Source organism: Tyto alba, unplaced genomic scaffold (genome assembly GCF_018691265.1).
Source record: "Tyto alba isolate M040663 unplaced genomic scaffold, T.alba_DEE_v4.0 Super-Scaffold_20000042, whole genome shotgun sequence".
NCBI classification, from domain to species: domain Eukaryota; kingdom Metazoa; phylum Chordata; class Aves; order Strigiformes; family Tytonidae; genus Tyto; species Tyto alba.
In genome coordinates, this window is record NW_024881293.1 from 4,409,486 (window position 1) to 4,425,297 (window position 15,812).

General features: G+C 37.7%; 2 protein-coding genes and 1 long non-coding RNA gene across 6 annotated transcripts in view; 1 reads left to right on the forward strand and 2 right to left on the reverse strand.

Annotated features, from left to right (window-relative positions):
* LOC116965280 lies at positions 1-14,603 on the forward strand. Its single transcript, XR_004409239.2, has 3 exons — positions 1-87; positions 2,966-3,024; positions 14,010-14,603. It is a non-coding gene; the product is annotated as an uncharacterized LOC116965280 (long non-coding RNA).
* On the reverse strand, positions 3,370-10,872 carry RBP7 (retinol binding protein 7). Of its 2 annotated transcripts, XM_042794420.1 has the most exons (5): positions 9,587-10,872; positions 6,890-6,969; positions 4,273-4,451; positions 3,905-4,006; positions 3,370-3,593 (listed from the first exon to the last, which is right to left on the reverse strand). In XM_042794420.1, exons 2-5 carry the CDS (start codon positions 6,960-6,962, stop codon positions 3,543-3,545), a joined length of 405 nt encoding a protein of 134 aa, XP_042650354.1. In that variant the 5' UTR covers positions 6,963-6,969; positions 9,587-10,872; the 3' UTR covers positions 3,370-3,542. The 2 variants fall into 2 exon arrangements, with proteins under 2 accessions (XP_042650354.1, XP_032863609.1); XM_033007718.2 differs by having other exon boundaries at positions 3,370-4,006.
* Positions 11,002-15,812, reverse strand: part of NMNAT1 (nicotinamide nucleotide adenylyltransferase 1) — a 7,596-nt gene continuing 2,785 nt past the window's right edge. For all 3 annotated transcript variants that reach the window (XM_042794416.1, XM_033007717.2, XM_042794417.1), the window contains 4 exons: positions 15,284-15,430; positions 14,614-14,797; positions 13,768-13,913; positions 11,002-12,457 (listed from right to left, as the gene is read on the reverse strand). In XM_042794416.1, the coding sequence (XP_042650350.1) occupies positions 12,057-12,457; positions 13,768-13,913; positions 14,614-14,797; positions 15,284-15,401 (849 nt within the window). In that variant the 5' untranslated portion in view covers positions 15,402-15,430 and the 3' untranslated portion in view covers positions 11,002-12,056. The remainder of the gene's footprint in view (positions 12,458-13,767; positions 13,914-14,613; positions 14,798-15,283; positions 15,431-15,812) is intronic.

Genomic DNA, 15,812 nt, shown 5'->3' on the forward strand with positions numbered 1-15,812 from the left:
CGGGCGTCGGGATCCCAGCTGGGGTTAGGCTACTGAAGCCTCTCCCTTTTCGGAGTCCACGCCTTTAAGGTGTTAGCCCGCTTCTCGGTGAGGAATGGGAGAGATGCTACAGGCTTTTTGTCTTAATTATTGCAATCTGTGATGTATCTGGGGAAAACGAAGGTGCTCAGCCCCCACTGAGTACTGGGCCTTTTCCAAGTGTAGTTTGAGCCTGAAGTATTTTTTCCCTTTCTTGTGTCAAAACAAACTTTTCCACACCTAGTTCTTTCACTGTACCACATCATGATATTTTTGTGTAGATACTCATCTTTTCCTCCTCTTTCTTTACCCTCACCCCCAAAATGAAACTCAGCCAGAGAACAAAGCAGCCAGGGTCAGTGTTGACTTTAAGTGAATTGGATGTTCAATTCCAGCTCTGCTTGTTAGATCAGTTATAATACATGTATGTAAAAAAAAGATTTTGAGAAGCTGTTCTTTTGTAAGAGAACAAAAAGAAATTAGAGTTGCATCAGCAGATTTTTGCCCCAGGATGAACTGTCACTAATAATAAGATCTTAACAGACAGCTATGCGCAGTGCAGCGTAGTTTGACTCAGCAAGTGAAAGAATCCCATAATGTGAGGACAACGGGATGTTCTTAAGATAGAAGCAAACCTGTCTCTAAGAACAAGGGATGGAATTAAAACATATTTCCATAAGCACTGCAAGTAATTAGAAAGTACTAAAACTGATCAGTTTTTTTTTATCCATGTATAAAGCAGATATGAGGTCTTGCGTTTCAGTGTACATCTTCCTTAACATGTCGATTTAAAGGTGTTTGAACAAAATGTTTTTGATGACTTAACCAAGATGCCCAGAATGGGAGACAAATTCTTTTGCAAATAATTGGATCATAATCTTTTTGTAGAACATATGTGTATTGTTACCTTTGACTTCTAGATCATGCTTCCTGTTTCTTTATCTTTTTAGGATTAGGTTTCATTTTGTTGTTTTGTTTTGTTTCTTCCAATGGAGTTGGGGCTATAATCCAAAGCACAGGTTTTTAACATAATTTCACATGCTAGTTTGTTCTCATGCTAAACTGTTGATGTATTACATCTTAAATAGTTATTGCACATAATAGTACATAAGAAAATTATTAGGAGACTACACACAAAGTTATGTCTTAAAAGCCTGTGAGTAAAAATTACTAACCTTAGAGGTACTTGTAGTGATGTCAGGGGAAAGAGTTACATACATCCTGTTTAAAAATAGTCTGTTTAAGTCTGTCATGAAGACCAACTTTTAGAAACATTAATAGCAAACTACATTCAGTGATACAACTCTACAGTTTTATATATCACCTGTATATATTTTTTTTTTCATATCATCCTTTGATAGAGTGTTTTAGAGACTGTGAATCCTGGCTGTTCTTTTGTGTTTCCATTGTCTATTTTGATTGTAGAATACAGAAGGCAACATATTTCTGTTCAGCTATCTACAAAGTACTTTCACCTGCAACTAGCATATCTTGAAATCATAATCCACATGGTCAGCAGTTGCACTAAAAAAACCTCAGACATTGGTTCGTGACCAAGTTTCACCATTAAAGCAATAGTGTAAGATACCTGAAGGGGTTTAAAACACCTTTGAATAAAACCCTTCAAGTGCTTCTGGGGTGTTTGTTCTTGTCTTCCAGTTCTATGGTTCCAGTGTGTATTTTCTTGGCAAAGGCTAACTTAATGTCTTATTTTATTTCCACTTGCAAAACATCCCTTTCTTTGTTCCACATGCATTTCAAGATGTTTAATTTGTATTTTGTGAAAGCACCTGGATTGGTTAGCATATATATATAAAAATAAAGAAAGTGGGATAAGGAGTTTTGTCACTACAGTACCTTCTCTCATCCTCAAGATCTCCAAAGCACCCTCAGTCGATTTCTGCATAGCATTACCTGCTTTCAAATCAGCATTTTGAAGTAGGAAGGTAGCAATAAGAAAAGTAATATCACTGCTGATAACAGCTCTTCTGTATTTCTACCACTAAGGAACAGCCTTACTAATGAATTACTTCACTTGTAGTCACACGGGTTGCTCGGGCTATATTTTTCTGCTTGCCGCTTGGAGGCTTGCTTTGTGCTAACAGAGTTGCGAGGACCCCGGCTGCCGGTGCGCGGTGTCCCCCCCGGCTCCCGCCCGGTTCCGCGGTGGCCCCGCGGCCCCCCCGCTCCCGCCCGCGGGGTTTAACCCTTCCAGCGCCGCTCTCCCTGCCCGGGGCGCCCCCTGGCGGAGGGACCGCGGCGCCGCTGCCTGCCTGCGGTGTTTGTCTCGGAGTAACACGGCGGCAGTCGGCTTGTTTTCAAATAAATGAAAACTACTCATTTCCATCGTCAGGCTCCATAGAATAAAACACCAGGCATTCAACTGCTGGCCTCCCGAATTTCCCGAACTGTATAAATACTAAATTTATTTTCTTCACATGTAGGAAACTAGCTTAAATTTACATAGGCCTCTAGTAATTATATGGGGGAGGGTTCAATCTAACAAAGTGCCCTCCACACTCCAACAGATGTTGTCTGTCTCTGATGGTAGTTTTAAGAATTCTGAAGTGACAAGAAGTATCAGAAAGATGGTGCTACTTCTGTTTTAAAGTGGTAGGGATTATTTGAGATTTTTTTTTTCATAGAAAGTAAAGTTTCTAAACTTAAACCAGGTTTAATCAAACTCTGTTTCCACTGGCAGTAAGATCCCTACAACGTTAGTGTTACCAACAATACTGAGCAACTCATTCCACATGTAACTCCCAAGTTGATCTGACCACTTCCATGTGTTTACACGAGGCAGAATAAAAGCTGCTTGCCTATGCAACAGCAAGGTCAAAAATAAAAACCTTTAATTTAATTGAACAGTTGTATGCAAATAAATCTTAACTACAGAAGCAGTGTTGTCAGTCTGTATATGTGCTTATAGACTTCAATTATTTTGCAGACTGGAGTCTACAGGGATTACTCATGTTCTGGGATTTGATTGCAGGCTGATTTCCTCTGGTAAGTTGAATGTATTTTTTTTTGAGAACAAAGCAGCTGTAGCCAATATAGGACCTTACATTACACATTTAAGATACAAGCAAGCAAAGTTAACTACTAGTCTCCATCTTAAAGAGGAGCATTTTGAATAATAAATCTGTATCCTTTGTTATTTTCACTTCTCTACCATCCCTCCCCTTCTGTTTTGTTTAATGTTGGTTGGCATGCCACATTAGAATAGGCAGGCTTTCTTGTTTTGATTTAGACTGTTAGTTAACTAAAGACCCAAGCCATATCATTATGTTTTGGTTTGTTTTTCCCCCCCCCCTCCAAAAACACGTTCATAAGTCAGATGCTTAAGATCGGTTTGGTTTTGGGCATTTATTAGCAAAAATCAGATCTTTAACATTGGCAACATCAGACCATTTAGGTTAATAAGTACAAGGACTCAGTTATTGTCCACACGGCCATCACTGGACATGAGGATTCATCGTCTCCCGTATATAGCTGTCTCTCCATGTAGGAACCAGTACACATATTCAAGCTCTCTTGAAGACCTGTTTACATACTTGATTCTCACAACGAAGCTCCTACCAAAAACCACAAAAGTATATATGTATAAAGTAATCAAAAGAACTGCTTCTAAAAGTGAACATAAATCCTTTGCCATGACTACTTACCAGAATTCTGCTGCCATGCTAATAGGTTATGCTTAACATTCTGAATTTAACCATACAAGACAGTGAAACAGTGTTGTTCGAGCTAAACTAAAATCAAAGCAGCATACACTCACTACGTACCACCCATTGTAAATACGACAGACTTGTGCACACCATGACTACACTGTAGATCTTATTTTTGTCATATAGGGACAGAATTGGTAGAAATCTGAAGTAAATACCAGATGGAGGTCATCTCCTTCAAGCCAGTGAGTCCAGCCTCTGTTCTTCTTCTCACCAGTCTGCACACAGACAAGTTTATCATTTTCCCAAGTAACTACACTCTGTGGAAGATAAAAAAGAAAGTGTTTCTCTGTATCTTTGTCTCAGTTCTGCAACATAGTCTTTAAAATTGTCCTTTTCTGCTGGATAAAAGGGGACCTAAATACTACTCCAGAGGGAAAATTAAACTCATTTTCTGTATGTAAGGCTCCTACCTCTGCGTTGCATTACAAATAGTATTTTTGAAATAATTTCAGCTCAAGTAGCTGGATTCATTGTGGCATCTTAATTTTGCCACAGCCTCTTGATTTTATATATTCAGTCTTACCTTGCATTTTCTGTTATCCAGGCCTTTATTATCTTCTTCAAACTCTTCTCCAATTTTGAATTGAAGCAAATAATCTCTGAATGTGCTAGTGGTATGGATATAAAATGAATCACCATCTTGTTTGATGACTTTCTGAGGCTTCAGCATTTTTGCTATCTTGCGTGTTGCAAAGTCAATACCTGGGGCAGGAGGCAAAAAGGTCACCGTTGTATTTATCACCAGCCATTTTGACAACCAGGAGTTAACCTTTATTACTACTAGAAGCATTTCTTAGATAGTTTGACCTTGCTGCTGTGCAAGGTTTTGTTGGTGGGTTTGGGTTTTTTTTGTTTAAGGCTATATGTTCAACTCATGTTCTTGTACATTTCACTTTTTGGAAAATAGTTTACTCCATTTTTGCACAATTCCTATGCAAGATTTCTAGGACTTTGAGTCAGAACAGTCCTTTTAGGAGTCGGATAGAGTTGATTTCCCCCACACAGACACCCCAAGCTTGGTCTCAGACTTACTTACCCCCTGCTTAGCTAGAGGGAGTAGTCACTGCCTATTCTCATCCTTTGTCAGAGGAAAGGCATTACGTGAATTAACAAGAAATCTTTGCACCCTATACCTTAAATAGGGTAAAATGATGGCCAGTCCTAAAATGAATTACTTAGGCTTGTTTTCAGGACATGCCACTTGCTATTAACACCTTTTAAGTGCAACTAGAAAACATCACACTTGTCAAAAGATTTCCTGGAATCCTGATGTTCTTGGTAATACTGAGCTTAAAAGCAATGCTTCTAGAGTTTTTTATATTTCTCTGGTGAACATATGTTTCTTTAGAGGAACAGGCCATCTATTTGTTAGGCAACTGAATTACACTGCATCCCAACACCATGCTCAGAGTTAGGTTTTCAATAAGGAGGATGGGCAAAATGTGGGGCTATGTATTAATTATTTTAGTTGTTTTTTATCACCTAGATTAAGCCCATCATTTTCTAGAACCACTAGAAGTTTCTCACTTCATGCAGGCTGGAGTTGTGCTCTTCTTGACAGGGTGTGTTCAGCTACCCTGTGTTAAACCATATGGCTCATTATGCAGTCTCTGGTTGAAGTGGAACTTCATTACTGTACGCATTACAGAAGTGCCAGAATCTGTCAGTCATGTTTTCACATGGTTACCAGTTTATTTTAGCATAGAGGGCTTGGAATTCAGCACTGGCAACAGCTATACTCATTGAGCCTTAACATGATTATAAGAATGTATAAATACAAACTACTTATTCTTTCTATTCTTTAGAGGAAGATATTAAATTGAAGGAAGGGCTAGGTTTGGAACAGCCATGTCCTTATCCATATCCCTCTAGTTGCTCAGCTAATGATATACTAGCCTCCTCACTTGACTTACCCTGGCAGAAAAGTTTCTCATTCTAGCTCTACAGTATTGATTTCAGTCCTTGTTTTGTTCAGTATACTGTCAACCAAGTAGGAATAATTGAAGATAGGTTGTAAATCATCAACAGGATGCTTTGCCTTTACTTTTAAGTAAGTTCCCCCAAATATTTGCTGAAAACAAAATGCATTTTTCACAAGATTGGTAGTTATATTTATTTTTAAAAAGCTCTTTACTTAGCAGGACAATGTTTATTATCAAGGAACAGACAGAATCTCTGTTCCATTTGAAGATGTTAACACATTAAAAGTGTATTACTTTGTATTCAAACTGAGGAATAAATTCTCATTATGGGAGCACCCTTTATTTTTTTTTTTCTAATTGATAATGTAGCAGGATTATCATATTAGAATAGTTCTTTCACTATGTTAAAGATCAGCTATACAATTTAAGTAGGTCACCCAGCATAGATACAGGCAGGAAATTGATTTCTTCTAGTTGTCTATACAATAACCAACAAGGGACGGTGCTGGACATGAGTTTGCACAAAGCAAAAAGGCAGAAAGGGGTGGGAGAGGCAGGGAGAAGAGAAGGCAAGCACACAAGGTTGCCTGCTGTCACAGTCTGCAATGAGCTTTGTACAAGAAAGCTAATAAAATAGCAAGAACTGTCTTTAGTTCCCCATTAAAGCACTCTTAATCTCTGTCTATAAAAGATCTGAGCAAGGTAAGAGGTTAGCTTCAAGCACTCCAGAAAAGGGAGAGTTAGAGAAACTTATCAACAAGTCACAGTAATAAGAGAAGTATTTTGTGAGCTGTTTAAAGATAAATGACAGTAAGCTAAACAACTGCCTGGAAGTGGCACGTAGCCAAGTACTTTTTTTTGTTACTTAACATTTAATTAACCCTAGTCATAGGTCCTGTAGGTTTGTGCTCAGAAGTAAGAGAAATTGAGTGGATAGGGCAACGCTTTCCTTGTCTGTGATGAAAGCTATAAAAAAAAATTATACTTTCAACAAGTATTAGGCTGAGAAATTCCTGAAAGCTGCAGTGACACTGGGGTGACAGGCTGAAGTATAGTTAATGCTGTCTGTTTATCAGTAAACAAAGATACTTCTATTGTTCTTCAGAGGAAAAAAAAAAACTTCAGCAATATCTAGGTGTTAGAAGAACTCAGACTCTTAAAATTCGGGAGGATCTTTATAGGGGGAGAGAGAAAGGATAGTCGGGTATTTTTACCTACCTAAGGCCACCATATAACCTTCAAAGTTGTCATTGCTGATAAGGTTCCAGGTTCCACTGAAATCCACAGGCATTGCCAGACTGTGGAAAGAAAATACAGTCAACCTCTGACCGAAAAGCAAAAATGAAGTAGTTTTCCAACCAGACCTTATATAAGGGAGACCGTGGGTGGGATTACATCCCAGAGCCTTTCTGATGGAGGGGAAGGGTGCTATTGTTGAGCCAATGGGTGAGAGGGTATTTGTAGATCAGCTTCAACTGTGTTGGAGGGAAAAGTTCACAGTTTCTGAAATCTTTGTGTGGAGCAAATGTTAATAGCTCAAGAGTCACAATGCAAACCAAAAACTGCTTTAAACTATTTGTGTCCACCTTGTGCACTTTAAAAGGACTCATGGACAGATTTTATTATTACTAAACTTCCCTGCATGCATATTAGATGTGTGGCTTTGTGATCTGAAATCTACACATTTTTTGAAAAGGTGATCTCCTCGCTGTAAATACACACTGTATTTGAACAGACAGGGATTAAACCATGGATGGTATTGTATCAGCAAATTGTAAAGCGGTACCTATGACACAGTAATAGAGATAAGTATTATATCTTGTTGGTTTATGTCTGCAGTTAATAGCAGGCAGCATCATTGTCTAGTGGTTATAACAGAAAAGTGAAAGACAAATCTTGGTTGTAGATGTTATTCTCTGATGTGACTCTCAACACAATTCTACAGTGCCACAGTTTACACCTATCTGTGTTCTGTTTTCTTTAATGCTGTTGGTTATATCTTAGTTAAATGAACATACATATACAAAATTCTTTCTTTCCTCAGATGCCTGACCAGCCAGAAAGTTTGTATAACGGTTAGGCAGGAGACAGCAGATCCAGAGGCCTGATCTCTGTTCCCCATTCTGCAGCTCTGTATTTATCAGTTTTCCTAGATGTGAAAGAGGACAAATACCTATTCTTGCAATTCACTTCCAACTCCTAAAAATTGCCACTAACAATACCAAAATAAAGAAGTACTCACGTGTATATAGAAGATGTAGCTCTCCCTTTGCTTCTTATTCTTGACGCATACAGTAAAGAGAAGATGATACAGAAGTTATTCCCACTGATGCTTTTTTAGATTCTATATGTTGACAGAGCACATAGGGAATAGAGCACAGCATGCAGGAGGTAATCTTCAGTGTTGGACTTTATCTTCAGCAAAGAAGTGAAAGAAATCTCTTAAGTGATGACCCAGCAATGTGTTTTGGAAAGTGAATAAAGAATGCTTGATGTCAAAAGGATATATGAGGAATTCTGAAGTGAAATTTTATTTCCTTTAGAAGATACATAACTCTCCAATCTCTTGCAGGTTTTCCATCTGTTGTTACTTTTTGCAAACTGTACACCTTGTTACAATTTACCAAGTGAGAAATATGAATTTAATAATCCTGAGCAAGGAGGCAGTCTAGAATTGCTAAGTACAGGAGAGCTAGATAACTTCGTACCTCAGTTGCCTCATTGGTAAAACAGGGAAAACAATCATTCCCAAAGTCACATGCATGTTTGGAGTATTAACTTAATCCCACATTTTAAATGGTCAGATGGGACAGTAATGAGCACCACAATGAAGGCTACATTAAAAGAAAAACCCAAAACTGATGAGCAAGAGAAATCTGAACTATGTTGCTACCATATTGAAAAGGGAATTTGGTATTCTGAATTTTGAATGAGGAAACTCACCTGTAATTACTACATTTATCTATTTACTGACTCAGATAAGATGAATAAACAGATAGTATTTGCAGAGAAAAATTAAGTTTCCCTGAACTTTAGCTACATTTTTAGAGCTGACAGTTTGACCTATATGACTCACAACATCATATGAGTAGGAAATGAGGACATGTTTCCTGTTTGCAGATGGATATTGTTCTCTAACCTATACTAAATTAGGAATGGTCCAGAGAAATGCAGATTAATGTTTCCCCTAGACTCAAATAGTAACATTTCACCCATAATTTGTTATTACAAGGTTATGGTAGTATAGCACTGTTGCAATACTACTGACTCTTCCAAGTAAAGAGAAGTCAGTACTTGGATTAGGTCCTATGTAAAAGGCTGGATATAACATTTTAATTTAAAATTAAAATTCTGCAGATTGTCTAGGATGTGGTGCTTCTTCCTGTAAATCAGTACTTACTGTCAAACTAAGCCTTATAAAGGGTACTGGGGTTACTATTTCAAGGCTCAGCCAAAGAATTGCCTATGGAAGTTTTTGTAAGAGCTGCCCAGTGCCCTGGCCACATCCTATGATGGTTAATTTTTTTCTCCCTGAAAATTTCTGGTTTTGTGGAAGATTTTTTTTCAATTTCCATCTTAACTGCTGTGAAGCATTGAGCATCTAATACATTCCATTAAAGATGTGGCCTCATTACAGGAGATAAAAGTGGTTCCTGCTGCTGTTGCTGTATTTATAAAGTATTTTGAGTCTGAATTACACATGTGGTGTAAGGGTCCTATGTTCTCTTAATACAGCAGAATGAAATGCAGCGCCGTAAAAAAAAAAAAAAACAGCCTTATTTTTGTTTGTAGAATACCTGTGAATCCATTATATTTCTTTTATAAAGACGTTCAGGAAACTACATTATTCACAAACCTTACATTTTCAAGTATATAGATTCTCTTTTAGATCTAGTCCACTCTTGAAAGTTATACCTGTCTAACAGTTTTGAATATGCCACATCACTGGCTCTGAAGCTGATATTTACAACTGATTGGAACAGTAGATCATCAGTGTGCAGTTACTTCTAGTGTTGTGACAGGCAGGTTTCTGGATCCCACTAGTAAAACAAGAGATCCATATTCAGCAGTCAGTGTAATTTTTGAACAGTGTTCTAGTTTGTATAGACAAAATTGTACTGGTATCATGCTACCTATTTAAAAATCATGCAGTCATCAGACACCAGATTTGCTTAATTACAGGATTAGCATATTACATGTAACTTAGTTTATTGAAAGCTTCATCATATATAACTACATTAAAACCCAATGAAATATAACCAAAGCTTTTTAAAACATCCTATTGAATATGCAGTTTTCTAGAATTACACAAAGTGCACCAACACACACTAGCATCGTTATTTGGAATAAACCTAAAGTGCAGTTTTACTCTGAAAAGTGACCACACAAACAGAGTGCTTTCCATTAGAAAGATCTGCTCTGTTTATTCAGAAGCACACTGGTTGAGTGCTGACAATAAATCTTTCTTGTCGTCTATTCTTGTCAGTCGTAAAGACAGACAACGAGCAAAAGAGAAAAGTAGATTTTGTCCTTTCCTACACATCATTAATAATATAGTTATCTTCAATCAGTTACGGCAGTTTGATTGCTAGGGTGTCACGGGGGGCATAATTTATCTTTCGGTACCTTTATTACTATTGATAATAAATGAACGCTGCCTCATTATCAAAGCACAGTGTAAGCTTGCCTGAGCTCCAGGGGGAAAAATGTCAGACTAAGCATATTTGATGCAGGATTCACCAAGTAAAAAAAAAAAAAAAAAAAAGAATCCTCGATGCTACTCTCTGTCACAGTGCAGTTACAGATGCCCTTCTAAGTTGTGGCTTGATTTTATTACACATCTCTCCTTGTAGATTCTCTGCAGACAGCCACCTTTACAGGCTGGAACTAGTAGAACACAGATGTTCTAGTGTATGGGAATTGCAGAATTTCAGGTAGGGCTCCAAGTTTGCATACCCCATGCTAGCTCTGCTGTGGGTTACAGGTGTTCCCAATAGTGTCCCAACTGCCTTGGGGGTTTTATATAAGCTTTGCAGGCCCTATGGCCACCCGTGACGTTCTGTGTTTGCCTTCTGGCTTCCAGACTCCCCCTTAGCTCCAAGGGAAGCCTACACTTCTGCCTCAGCTCTTTGGGGATCCCCTGCCCAGGGAAGGAGGATGATGGGTTGTCCCAGTTATGATCCTGGAACATGTCCCTGGTTCCAGACTTGCCCAACACCATCTAGGCTTCCTGCCCCGAGAGTCTCATGTTCTGCTGGATTAGTTGATCTGAAAAATGTGAACAGAGTAATTTTGTGGAGATTATATGAAAAAGCTGTTGACCCATTAGGTAGCGTCCTGGAAACCTTGACACTTTTAATAAGGCACATAATCCAAACAAAAATGGGATGATGGCAAATAAAGGGAGGTAGAATTCTATCACCGTGACATTCACAGTGCCTCTCAAGTTTATATTCACATAATACAGACAATATATTGTTAGATTCAAAACCAGATTTCTAGCAAAGAAAAACATTTCACTTATCTATAGTCTTAACATAGTACCATTTCTTCTCAACTCCAGTTACCGAAAACAATTCTTGCTGTATGCATTTGGCTCAAAAGGTCATTTATTATTGGAAATAAAGGGACAACTGTCTGAGAATCAGTGCAATGACACTATTATTAATTTCTATCTATTAAATCAATGACTATAGACCAGTTTCTGAAGTAGGTCTGTCCTTCCATGAGAAACAGTGCTGAGCTTAATGTACAGCTCTGGAAACATGAATGGAAAAGCAAAGCACAAAGCATTTCTTGGAGCAAACTGCATGATGGCAGACAAACTGGCTGCATATGTGAAAGGCAGGCAGCAAGAAGCATGGTATATCTAGCACTACTTCAGCCAGGAGTAAATTTTTCCCTTCCAGGATAGAGCTAAATAATTTCTTTGAGGTGCACCACATGTTGGCAATTTTTTAAAAAATTAATTCTATAGATTTACTGTCAGTAAATGGTACCTTTTGAAAGTAAATGGGTTTGTGTTAGCATATTACAAATTGCAATCAGAGCAGTCTGAGTTAAAACTAATCAGAAGATTTTCATTTGTTTTGCTTGCTAATTTGTATTCTCATATGCATGCATGAATTCTTATACTTAGTTCACTGCACTGTGACAAAATATTTAAATGTGAAAATCTTATTATTGGATTTAAAAAAGATTGTTTAGGTCCAATTCTTGAGTGCACCAAACCTCAAAAGCAAGTACGTATGCACCAAAGCCACAGAATTAGCTCACTATTTACTTGAAAAAGCAAAAAAAAAGAACGACCCCTAAACCCCACATTTTCCTGTACTTAACTGTAGCTTTTTCCACAGCAGAAAGTAAGTTAGTTGTATGGTGCCTGTTAGTTCTTGGAATCACTTGCATGTTTCTGTAAGGGAGCCAAGACAACCCCAGCATTCCTGTCTTCACTCTCTGGACTATACAGATTATTTTTTTCTATGTATTCTTGAACTACATCAGGCACAAGGTAACGAATGCTTTGGCCCCTCCTCAGTGCTCTCCTAATCTTGGTGGAGGAAATGTCATTTGTGATCCATTCTTCCACAAGGTGAATGTTATTCTTATGCCTCCACAAAATATCAGATTCGTAGATGAATTTCTGAACACTGTTTCCAGCCCTACTGATGCACACGAGGCCATGATTTTCCACAATTTCAGTGATGTCCTCCAACTTCCACAGATTTGGGATCCCAAAAGATTCAAGCATGTCGCTTCCACAAAGCAGTTTAACCTGTGGGACACCTTTAAAAGAAAAGTAAGTGAGAAACAGGGCTTAGGCCACCAGATTTTTGCTAACTTGAAGGGGACATTTAATTTCTAGGCTACCTCTCTGTATCTTTGGTTAAGATGATACAATGACATGAAAATGAAAAAGATTCAGAGTATGTAATTTATAATTAGTAGCCTCAATACAGGATTTTTCTGAAAAAAGTTTATGGGAGTCCCTTTATTCAAAAGAACTTGAAAATAAATTCTATTATGCTCATTTAGCCTTGGGGTGAATCAACTACTGTGAGGATAAAAGTAAAAGAAAATATAGAGAAAATTCCAGAATAACTAAGTATGAAAGAATACTGTAATGCTGTTAAAACTTCATCTGGCATTCCACAGAGTTACAGAAGAGGAGCTAGCTTTTACAGGACAGAATGAATTATGTAGGAGAGAAAACAACCCAGAAAAATCCCCCATAGACTGTGTGACCTGACTTCAGGGGACTCTCTTCCATACTAAGTTGTCTAAGGAATCTAGAGAACCATGCACATAGAAACCGCCTTATACTAATGGAAGCAAAACTGGGAGTGCTACAGATTTGCAGCTTCCAGTAATGTCACAGGGTGGTAGGAATGTAGTAAAACATCTGTCAACACAATATGAAAAAAGAATGCCTGATGATATTGGGTCCTTTCTTTGAATACATTTCCTTTAAAACATTATCAATTAAACAATAGAGTTTGGAAAGGTTCAAAGGAAGAAGTTGGGCAGAAGTCAAGATTTTCTAATAGAAAGGATTGAGGTGGTCACTATGGAAGGCTGTTCAAAATCTAGATGAATATATATAATTGTACATGATAAGCTAAAGAACTAAGATTAAAATCTAAAAGCAATAAGCAAAATAATTGCTACGTAAAATTACAAAGCCAAGCTACGTCTGTTGTATGAAGTTTTAAATTGCAATTTAAAATGTTCCTGTACCCAGCAACATTTTGAATTTCAGGACTTAATCCTGTCCTTTCCTTCTCCAGCAATTTACAATATGATCCAAAACTCTCAGCTGTAACTACCATTTACCACAGTTTTGTAGGTAAAATGGATAGCTTAGACCTTTTTCAGTTCAATTTTCTATTATCTTGAGCATTTTTAATGTCCTATATATTTTACCCTTACAGTCATATTGTTACGAAGCCTACTGCTTTATGCTGTGCAATCTAAGGGAGTAAACTTATTCAGTGCAATCAGAACCAAGAATTAGCATAAAAAAAAAGTTACTCATCATCACAATTCCCTTGAAGTAGCAAGTATGGTTAAGCATTTAATTTGCAAACAGACTTAACTTTTTATATCTGGACTCTGATTTTTCTTTTTAACAGGGTCATGCCTATTTGGTTCCTGTTTCCTCTTCCGTCCCGGTTTAGTTAAAGGTATAGCATTCTGCAGACTATTACTGGGATCAGGAGATAAAAGCTTCTGATGATGGTACCTGCAAAACAGGTGTATTTTAGGTATTTTAAAGATGCTGGAGAATATAGGGAAGAGTATGGCCTACTAAATAATGTATTACCACTTCCTCCTGCAGCACTTTCATACACAATGCATCCAAGAACTGATCTGCTGGAACAGGGACTTGTGAGAGCTGTCACAGAATGACACAGAATGGTGAAAGTGCAAAGATTTCAAAGCAATGACTACCAGGTTGGTTTGTTTCTTTTTTAATAAAAATTCTTTTTAGAAAGAAGAACCTCAGTGAAGTAGCAGTGACTGAAAGAGTAAAAAACATAAAACTTAAAAAAAAAGATATTCCTTCAGACAGTTCTTATGCCAGTCTTTAAACACACAAATAGGCAGCATAGCACAATCAGAATCAAATGAGGGAAGCTCATGTAGCACGTGTCTATTCTAGTCTCTCGTCTTTCCTCATTAACACCTTCTCAGCACAAAAACTGATTAAAAGCCAAGAAACAATATATCTTAAAAATTGTTCACAGGCTCATTTTTTTGTACGTTTAGGACTAATGGTGCAATCCTTCATTTACAATGATCATATAAACAGAACTTCTGAATTCACTGAGTCTATTCATATGATTTGGGGTTAGCCTGCTATTATTCTAACGTGTTAGAGCTAACACCATTCCTTATCTTTCTACAGGTTCTTTAGACTCTAGGGTTTGGCTGAAGAATACCTTAAAACTTTTAGTGTTTCCAACCACTCACTCTGGCTGCTTTCCCAATCATCAACTTCCACCCAATCTGAGTTTTTTGTAGCTAGTTTTGCCATAGTTACTCGGTGATTCGCACTGATCAGACCTTTCTTCTTATATGCATCACCTACTGGTGAAATTATTCCTTTGATTACTCTGTAGTTTCCTGTGGAAAAAACACATCACACAAGAACATGAAAAGTGGTTGAGCAGATGTTACTTCCACTGCACTGTATTTAAACTATTATATAACCATTACTCACTGCAATCTCTAACAACACCAATGCCAGCTCTGATAGTCTGCCCAGTGGAAAAGTACTGCACACATCTGCCATTGGGCAAGGCAGCACAATTAAAAGATCTAGTACAGTATATTCGAAAGATATATGTCTATAAAGAAAAACTATAAAACTCATGCTTTAGCTCATTAAAAGTAGTAATAAGCAACACATATAGAAGACTCTTCTCTCATGTATTTGGCCTACGTGATTTTCTACAATATATATTCGCATACTAGTGTCAGTATGTAATTAGCATTTCCAAAAATAGCTGTCACTGTCAAACGGGCATTCTTATACACAAAATATTCACCATAACATTGTACGTGTCTAGTTATCAGATCTGTTCTGAATGATATAAATTACCATCCTACCTGTTTCATGAAAGTAGTCTCTAGCCAGCTCAAACATTCTTAGATGCATGTTGGTGATGGGATTGAAGGACCCGCAGGCCAGCAGTACAACTTCAGTTTTCTTGTCCTGATCATCCATGGCTGAATGTTGGTGCTAGTTATGAGCCACTACAAGAAGAGACGAGATTAAAAAATAGTTATTCTTATTTGTGCTGCCAATATGCAGAAGATTTCGAGATCAAATTGAACACTGTATTTTCCTTCCATCAACACTTGGCCCGTGACTGTTCATGTGATACTGCTTTATCCAGTTTTAAAGAGATTAAAACCACCACCTCTGGTTCCTTCTGGTTATCCCTGGACAGAGGTACAATGCAAGGAGCTGAGACAACAGGGGTTGTTGCAGAAAGGAGAATAATTCTTCTGTGAGGCTTCAGAAATCAAGCATGTAGAGAAAAGTGAGTGTGCTAGAGGGAAGACATGTAATAGACAAGTGAACCCAAATTTGCCTTGCCCATGTATTATCAAAGCAGCTGCAATTCCCTCCTAT

Bases quoted from the DNA above. Each gene is read 5' to 3' on its own strand.
- RBP7 (XM_033007718.2), bottom strand. From the start codon at position 6,962: ATGCCTGTGGATTTCAGTGGAACCTGGAACCTTATCAGCAATGACAAC. The intron at 4,452-6,889 runs GTAGGTAAAAAT...CTCCTGCCCCAG, and splicing joins AGGTTATATGGTGGCCTTAG to GTATTGACTTTGCAACACGC. The intron at 4,007-4,272 runs GTAAGACTGAAT...TATCTTCCACAG, and splicing joins TGGATAACAGAAAATGCAAG to AGTGTAGTTACTTGGGAAAA.